The sequence below is a fragment of the Medicago sativa genome, chromosome 7 (genome assembly GCF_051527215.1).
Source record: "Medicago sativa cultivar Bolivia chromosome 7, Bolivia_mono, whole genome shotgun sequence".
Taxonomy (NCBI): Eukaryota; Viridiplantae; Streptophyta; class Magnoliopsida; order Fabales; family Fabaceae; genus Medicago; species Medicago sativa.
Genome location: NC_140755.1, coordinates 62,329,922 through 62,339,077, shown reverse-complemented (window position 1 = coordinate 62,339,077; position 9,156 = coordinate 62,329,922). Strand labels below are relative to the sequence as shown.

The window sequence follows — 9,156 nt, the reverse complement described above, 5'->3', positions numbered from 1 at the left end:
TCGCGAGAATCCACTCGGCTTTTTTGTGAGAATCCACTCGGCTTTTTGATGAAAGTTTGCCAGAATCCACTGGGCTTTGTAAGAGTTCGCCGAAATCCACCGGGCTTTGTAAGAGTTCGCCGGAATCCACCGGGCTTATAATGAGTGACATCTCTGGACCAGACACACTGGGGATGACACTTTTGATGATAAGAAGGTAAATGCAAGATGTTCATTTGTAGAAATTTGCTGATTGACGCAATGATAAGTGAAGATCGAATTGAAGAGACACAACCGAAACAAGATTTTGGTGATTAATGCAATCATGTATGAATTGATGTTGTGTATATGTTGTGTAGGCATGAGTGTATGAATGTGTGAAAGTATTACTGTATGAATGTACGATTGTATAAATGGATGTATGAATGTATGGATGTAACTTGTACGACTGTATATGACAGATGACTTGATGAAACAAGACAAGACAGGTAAGATGGGAGTCGGACTGACATCGCAGTACAAACACTCGGCAAACTTCCTTGGAGACGATGTTATTGCGAACAAATCAAGCCGTTGACGGTGTAAAACCCGGCACAAGGTTCCATTTGATGAACAACAACCGATGAATCTTGGGGAGAAAGCCCATTGTTTAACCAACAGCCTGGAAGAAGTCGCCATTTGTAAATCAGCGCGGAATGCTTTTCCCTTGTCATGCTTCGACAGTCATTTTTGTATTTTTCTTTGAAAATCCCTAACTTTTGCCTGCCCTTTCGGGTTTTCAGTCCACCGGGAGTATATTCCTTTTTGTGCCCCTAATTTTTGCCTGGACCGCCCTTTCGGGTTTTCAGTCCACCGGGAGTATATTCCTTTTTTGTGCCCCTAATTTTTGCCTGGACCGCCCTTTCGGGTTTTCAGTCCACCGGGACGCTCTCTATTGCCTAAGCCGCCTTTTCAGGTTTTTCGACTTAGCGAACATGGATTTTTTGTATCATTTTTTGTATATATTTTTTTGACTGTGAAAGCATCTTGCTTGAAGCAGAGGTCCCCTCCATTGTGTTTAGACATGTTTCTCTTCCGGAATGTAGCCGTTCTTGAGGCGGATGCTGATGTACGCTTCGACTACTCACAAGTTTAAAGAGAGTGCGTTTGTTGTTCACACTTTTCAACAGATGTAAAAAAAGGTTTTTTTATTTTGAAAATTTTCGCTTCAAGTATTGCCATCAAATATAGAAGAAATTTTGCAAATAGAATAAATGAGAGTTCCAAATAAATGGGCACATGCTCGAATTTGATGAATTGAGTGGTGGCCTACCAATGGCATGGCTCCACGGATCTTTGAAAAATTTGGAAAATGGTAAATATATGGGAAGGTACATTGAACACATATAACTGTTATACTCCCTGACAACTTTGAATGTCCCAGTTCCGAGTCTTTGGTCTGCAGATGCATCGGAGGTTCTTTGATAGCAGATGCGCCTCATGCTTCGGATCGGTGGTTCTTTGACAACAGGTATGCCCCAAGTGGATTGTACCTGACCAGATGCAGTTACTTTGTCTTTTGATCCTTAACTTTTGCATAGATCGCCCTTTCGGGTTTTCAATCTATCAGGACAATCATCATTTTTTTTGTCTCTAATTTTTGCCTGGACCGCCCTTTCAGGTTTTCAGTCCACCGAGACGCTCATTTTTGCCTAGGCCACTTTTTAAGATTTGCGACCTATCGAGCTGTTATTTTTGACAGAGTATTTCTTGACTGCACCGACATTCTTAGAACATGTGAGTTTGTCACCATCCATGATTGTAAGAGTCATTGCTCACAAGTCTTCATAATTAGGCGTCCACTTGCCCCTGGAGTCTGGTTGGAAAGTAGTACAAAGTTGGGCACAAAGTCTCTTTCTTGAATTCACGGGGACGAGCCTTCTTGTTAGAAGCTTGTTTCAAACCTCTTTTGATATATTTGTACAAAGGTCGTCATGCATTTAAATTCAATTAAGCTTGGACTTTAGCAGAACTCCTATTAACGGGACTTCGACCTTCACGGAAAGCACGACCTCCATGTTGCATATTGGGGAAGGAGGGGGGGTTGCCCCTGTTGAAATGTGTACTGAAGTACGATATCTGAGCATAGCGAATGGTAGCACCCCGAGCCAGTCTTTGTAATTGAATGTCATCTTCTGGATAATCTCCTTGATATTTTGTTTGCAGCTTCGATGGCTAAGATGCCCCAGTATGTGAGAGATCTCGTCGGGAGTCTCTTCATTCCCTTCTTCAACTTCGGACACAGGGAACTTAAAGTTGGAAGAGAGTACATGGTTAACGTGTTCAACGGGTTGATTAATGCATGATTTGATTATTGATTTTGACAAGTGTAAGTTATGATTATGCAGATATTTGAGAATGATTATATTTTTTGGTTTTTTGTATTACCATTTTTCCAAAAAAAAGCACAAGATAAAATGAAAGTCGGGATCAAAACGACCTCTTTATTAACGATGGAAAATATATGAAGCAAAAGCCCTACACAAGTTCACTTCCATCTCGGGCGGGACGAAAGGATATTTTTTTGAAAAGAGAAAAGCAACAAACAAACATTATTTGAACAAAAAAACAGCGGAAGGAACGTCGACAGCGGCCCAATTATAGTTAACCACTCCTTGTGTTAAGTCTTAGAAGGTCAGGCGGTTGGTCCGGATCAAATACTGAACTGCCTTCTTCATTGCATTACAATGTTCAATATCATGGCCAGGTGCCCCTTGATGGAAGGTACAGAAAAGGTCAGGTCTATACCATGATGGCAATCTTGTTGGTACCGGAGGAGGCGCCTTGGTCTGGACTAGATTCCTTTCGAGCAACTGTGGAAGCAAAACCGCATATTTTATAGGAATCGAGTCATACTGCGGCGTTTTTTGAGCCTGGCGATGTGGATCGACTTGCTGACCTTTCACCATATTCACTCCCTGGTCTTTCTCCTTTGAACTGCCAGCGGGGACACCTTCATTGATCAATCGTCCTTCTCGGACTCCTTCTTCCAACTGTACACCTATAGCAACCATCTCAGCAAAGTCCTTGGGCGTACTTCCGACCATATTCACGTAATAGAACTGATTGAGAGTCTTTAAGAAAAGTTTGGTCATCTCCTTCCCTTCTACACGTGGGCTGACTTGGGCAGCGATATTTCTCCACCGCTGAGCATACTCCTTGAAAGTTTCTTTGTCTCCCTGAGTCATAGCCTGAAGATCGCTTCGGTCTGGGGCCATATCCACATTGTAGCTGTATTGTTCTACAAATGCATCACACAGATCACGGAAAGTTTGAATCCTTGTTTTGTCTATATTCATATACCACTTTGAAGTAGGACTAGCCAAACTCTCTTGAAAGAAATAGATAAGGACCGGATCATCGTTGGAATAGACAGACATTCTTCTCACATACATTGTTAGATGTTCCTCAGGACAGGAGTTCCCTTTATACTTCTCGAAATCTGGGACCTTGAAGTTGTGGGGTATCTGGATGTTCGGCACCAAACAGAGATCGTAAGCAGTCTTCCCAAACACTTTCTTCCCATGGAGGGCTCTCATATCTCGCTGCATCTCATCATACTTCTCTTGTAGGTCATCAACCCTATCATAGGCCCCCACACCCCCAGAATGGAAGATGGGTTCCTCTTCTTGTAGGATAGTATGAACATCAGGTGCTGAGTAGGTCACGGTAGCTGGAGGAAATGTCGCAACTTGCTGAGGAACATGAGTTGCACGTTGATAAGTAGGCATCTGAGCTTCACAAGCAATGGGACAGAGTATTTCGCCAGCAGTAAGAGGCGGGAACCAAGGCACGGAACGTTGCGGTGTAGAGTACTCCAGAGTATCGGCACAAAACGTCCATTCAGGGCCAGTAGAAACAGTTTTGGCTAGAGTCCTGGTAGTAGTAGGAGGAGGAGGTGCTCGTGCTTGAGCGACCGTCAGTGTCTTCATCAATTCAGTCATTTCGTCCATCTTAGTCTGTATGGCTGCTATTTCCTCCCGGAGCAATTGATTTTCTTGCTCGAGAAAATCCATCTTTTCTTTATGATTGCTCGAGGACGCCATGACTTTTTTTTGAGATGGGTTGACCTTTCATGGAGAAGGAAAATTTGTGAGACTCAGAATTGAGACTATGAAATGCAAACATGATGCAAGATGCTTATGCAAAAATAGACACATTTTTCGAAGGACTTGTCAAAGTAATTGTAAACATCATAAGGAATATTGTTTCATTTGATAATTTGAAATATTGAAAACAGTTCCCTTTTTTAAGAACAAGAGCAAAGCCAAGGACAAAGTCCCTAAGAAAGCTAAGTTCTAGTTAAGACTTTTGAAATTGTATTCCACTTTAAAAGGCCCACACCTCTGATGTTTACAAAGTTTTGCCTGAGTCCTTCGATGTTTTGATGAGAAAAAGTTTTTATGAATGAATGCATGTATGCATGTTTATGCTCAAAGTACATAGAATACATGGTGGTAAGGTTAAGTCCACATGTTGGAGTCAAGGGTAAAAACGCCATTGGTAAGGACTAAGGTTTCCATTTGTACATGTAACAAGGGTTCTATCAAGTTCCCACAGTTTTCAACCACTTCCGAATATTTGTTAGGTGACGAGAGTACTCTCGTTCCAACAATATTTGTAGGTTAGTCTCGTTTGGGTGTAGTATCGCGTGTCAACCAATACGAGAGTACTCTCGACTAGCCACCGCACTACGTCCTAAAAGGCCAAGATGGGTTAAAGGTGACTAAAAGTTCTCAACTTCGACGATCACTTGAAAGTAACATGCCATACACGAGTACTCACGACAGCAAAAGTATACCTCCAAGATCCCTCCATTGAGTGGGTTATCACATGTACCAATACCGAAGAGTACTCTTGGCATGGAAACTATGATTACACCCGGTCCTATCTTAATTTCCCTCAAGTCCGGGTGTAGGACTTATCTCACCACTCACGTTAGAAGAAGGAAGGAAGAAGGGAGAACATATATACAGATATTTCCATCTTTTATTTTTTTGTTTTTTTTAAGCAAGTTATAGCACAAAAATTTAGATAAAGCAAAGTTAGGCTCAACCCTCTTAGGGGGTCCCCAGTGAAGTCGCCATTTCTGTCGCGTCATTTTTTGGAGATCAAGGCTATTTGATTAGCTTTTGACTCACTATTTTATTTCACGACCGAACATTTAATTTTTAAGAAAAAGGGGAAAAAAGTTCAAACACCCCATTTTGAAAAGATTTAGGGTTCGGGGGTTAGTTACATAAAGGGAAGGTGTTAGCACCCTTTATGTCCGTAGTACTATACGGGAACCTCTTGGTTTTATCTAAATAATGTGCTATAAACTTGCTTGTTTTTGAAAAAGGATTTTTGAAATGATAAAAGAAAAGGAGGACCTAATTATCTACATTTTATTGATTTGGAAGAACAAAGTCCTCTGCCTACGTACCCGTGAGGGATCAAAATCACGTAGTTTGTGGTAGAAATTGACGTTTGATTTGTTCTTGTGTTTTTTATTAGTTTTGAAAAATGTTTTAAAATAAAAGCCAAGTGGCAAAATGGAATTTGTTTGTATTTTTTAATTTGAAAGAAAATAGACTCAAAATAAGTTTAAATTGATTGATATTTGATTAAGAAAAGAAAATAAAAAAGACGTCATTTGATTTAGGATCAAGGTTTATTTAAGAAAATATTTTTGTGATTTTTTTTGGATATCTGCATGTTTTTGTTGTTTTTGAATAATTGAATATAAACTAACGGAGCATAAAAGTAAAGCGTAAGTACCTCATGGTGGCGTTGGACCACCATAAGGACCTTTTTACCTAATCTAGCAACATAAAGAAAGGCATACACGCACACACGCACACATGGACCTAAACTATTACAAAAAAACCTATTAATACATTCTAGGGTCTGCAAAAATAAATAAAATACATTGAACCTATATTTACATTCTAGATTCTATACAAGATGAAAAGAAGTAAAGAAGTTACATAACGCCTAATTTATACATTCTAATTCCAAGCAATGATATAAAATTATATTAAAATGCATGATAAACTAGACTAAAAATGCATGAATTATTTACATTCAAATCTAATGTGCAAACTAAATTCTATATGATAAAAATGAATGACGTAATAAATAAACGAACATGCAATGGATAGATGAACGATGAATATGCTACCTAATCTAATAAATATGATAATAATAAGACGCACGAGACATGATAAAAAAATGCAAGAGAGTTCAAAATGCATGAAGGAATAGAAATTAAAAAAATGTAAAAAAGGGGGGTGCGGTCAGTGTTCTGGGGGGTGTAGTAGTTAGAAATGGGAATTGGACTTAGAAAGCTGAGAAGCTGGGTTGGGTTAGACCGGTTCGGTTCAAGCCTGGGTCGGTTCCAGGAGAACCGAACCGGTTCAAAAGAATGTATAAAAGGGTGTAAGACCCATTTCTTCACATTTTTCATGATTTTTCTCTTTCTTCACTTCTTTGAGAGCAGCGCTCTCTTCCCTCTCTCCATGAACACGTGAAGTGTTCTTCTTTTACCAGAAACCGATGAAGGTTAGATGGGTTCCGGCGGTGGCTTGCCGGCCGGTGCGGCGGCACCACCGCGACGGAACCCTAGTTTTTTTTAATTTTTTTTTAATCTTTCTTTCTTCTACTCCTACTCTTAATTACGAAATTCAAATCAACATTCCCTAAACTATATCAACATACCCTATATCTACAACAATGAAAAACGAAAAAATGATATACCCTTTTGGTCTTTGTTCGCGAATCCGGTTCGAATTTGAGATTGACGGCCGATTTGTGTACCGGTTTGATTCGTGGACGGTGCTGCTACGACTCGGATTCGGCGCTGTTGTACTGATGTGCGGCCGTGATGGTCTGAGTTTGCGAGAATTGTTGTGTCGTGAGTATTGGTTATTGAGGTTATGGCTCGGTTTTGGAAAGCTACGAATTTATGATGATATTTGATGCTTGAGGAAACGGTAACATCTGATAGCTGTTTGGTGACTTTGGTTTTGGAATTATGACGTACAGGTTTATGAATTGAGGTCGATTGAAATTGTGTTGGTTTGTTGTTGATTGGTGCGATGGCTTTTGTGCGGTTTTGAGGAATTGTTGCCGTGATGTCGATGAGCTTCTATGCGTATCTGTACGTGTACATGTTGTGAGATTTGAAGGTTATGAAAAATTGATCGCTGGGTTTGTGCGTTTCTTTTGATGAATTCGCGTGTGATTTTTGTGCGATCCCCTTTTGATTGTGTTCTGCAGGTAGCTTTTATAGTACTGGATTCCAGACTTAGGGTTTGTTAAAAAATAGCAGAAAGTTTGTGGCTTGAGGAGGAGGAAGAGCAAAATCTGTTGCGGATGGATTTGGACGAATTGATCAGGACTCTTTTTTTACTAATTTTTGGATATGAACAAAGGAGAAAAAAATGAAAATAAAAGCAGATAAAGACTCAAAAATGAAACATACATGATATGACTAAAATAAATTAAAATTAATTAAAGACTCAAATAAATTAAAGTTAATAAAAAAAACTTAAATAAAAGATGGAAATTAAAATAAAAAGGGAAAATGGGCCCGACTCGGACAAAATATGAGGTATTTTAAAATACCTCCCTGCCAAATTTCTGACTGAAACGTCGGATCGATTAGGGTCGTGTGACGCGTGTCGGTGCGTGAATGTAGGATCCTTAGATCAAAAATTGGGGTATGACAATAGGGTTTAGGCCTTAAAATTCTAGAAGGAATGTATTCATGGTTTTTTAGCATGACCCTAAATAGTTCGCTATTCATTATGGCTAAATAGCATGGTCTTAAATAGCCTGAAACCCGTTAAGCCGTCCATAAACGAGGAGGATGGTCCGTTTTGACATCTCTAATGTCACATAGTGTGACACATCAACAACTCTAGCATAGTTAGTTATTTCATGGTTGAAGTGTTGTGAATTCAATCTCAAATCACACCAAAAAACTTACGTGTGTGAAGCAAATATCAAAGAGAATTAATAACCAAATGGTTCAAGCAACTATATGTAAAGTAAGGAAAAAGATACGTAGACCATTCCTAATGTGTACACGCCTTTACACCACTTCTAGTTGGCAATTTTTTTGTCTATTCATTTTCATCCCAAAAATAAAATAAAAAGAAACAAAAAACAAATAATTGTTTTTCTTTCTCTCTCAACGAACCCCTCTTTCTCTCACTTCGGTCACCCTTTCTTCTCCCTCTCAGATGGCCTCTCCTCGCCGCTACGACCACCACCTCTCTTCTCGCCGTCTTCGATCTCTATCACTCTCGTGGTCTTCGGTCTCTCGCTATCGTCAGATCTATCTTCATCGCCATTTTGCTCTGTTGCTTCTCTCTGTCACTCCAGCGTCCTCTGTGGCCACATCGAATTCTAGCCATGGCTAGAGGTTGCGAAACCTACGTGACAGAAAATCTGGAGATTACAAGTTGAAGATCTGATTTTCTTTAGTTTTCAGGATGAATTTCTTTTTGCGCTGGCGTTGAGGGTGGCGTTGGAATGGGAGGAAGGACGTTGCCTTCGCCGTCGATGTCGGAAGAGGGCCATTGGCGGAGAGAGAAGGCGGTGAGAAGGACAAGGGAAGGAGTACGAAGAGCAGAAGGGAGGATTGTGTGTCTTACAAAATTGCCCCTGACCTTTTGTTGTTTGACAAAATTGCCCCCAAATTAATTAATAAAAAAACCACATAAAAGGTGTATAATGGGGATATGTCACATGGGGATGTCCATGTATCATTGCTCGTAAAGTAAATGCACAATCAAAGTAAAGAACAAATTTAATTAGTTTTCATAAGATATCTTAAAGAGCTTATGAATTGTCACTAATTAATGTTTCTGTAAGCCTTTATGATTATGTCATAAATATAAACTCAAATAAATCAATCTAAATAGGGTCCAAGTCAAATAATTTTTTGGAGATGACAACTAAAACTAGTATTGTTCAAGAAAGCCTTATAATTGTTTAATTTATTTGTGGATATTATTGGTAATTTCTCGGGGGAAAAAAACCTACCGTTTGGAGAGGATTATTAACTCTATTCTTTTATGGTAAAATTTGCGATATTTAAAAAAACCAAATGAGTACTTTCTTTGCTTTGGCCAAAGAATCGTCACTTTA

At 39.5% G+C, this 9,156-nt stretch overlaps 1 protein-coding gene across 1 annotated transcript; it reads right to left on the bottom strand.

Annotated features, from left to right (window-relative positions):
• Positions 1-2,645: 2,645 nt before the first annotated feature.
• LOC146907458 (uncharacterized) lies at positions 2,646-4,034 on the bottom strand. The gene has a single exon (XM_085729110.1). It carries the CDS (start codon positions 4,032-4,034, stop codon positions 2,646-2,648), a length of 1,389 nt encoding a protein of 462 aa, XP_085585236.1.
• Between the last annotated feature and the right edge of the window lie 5,122 nt (positions 4,035-9,156).

Coding starts and splice junctions, on each gene's coding strand:
- LOC146907458 (XM_085729110.1), bottom strand. CDS start 4,034: ATGGATTTTCTCGAGCAAGAAAATCAATTGCTCCGGGAGGAAATAGCA.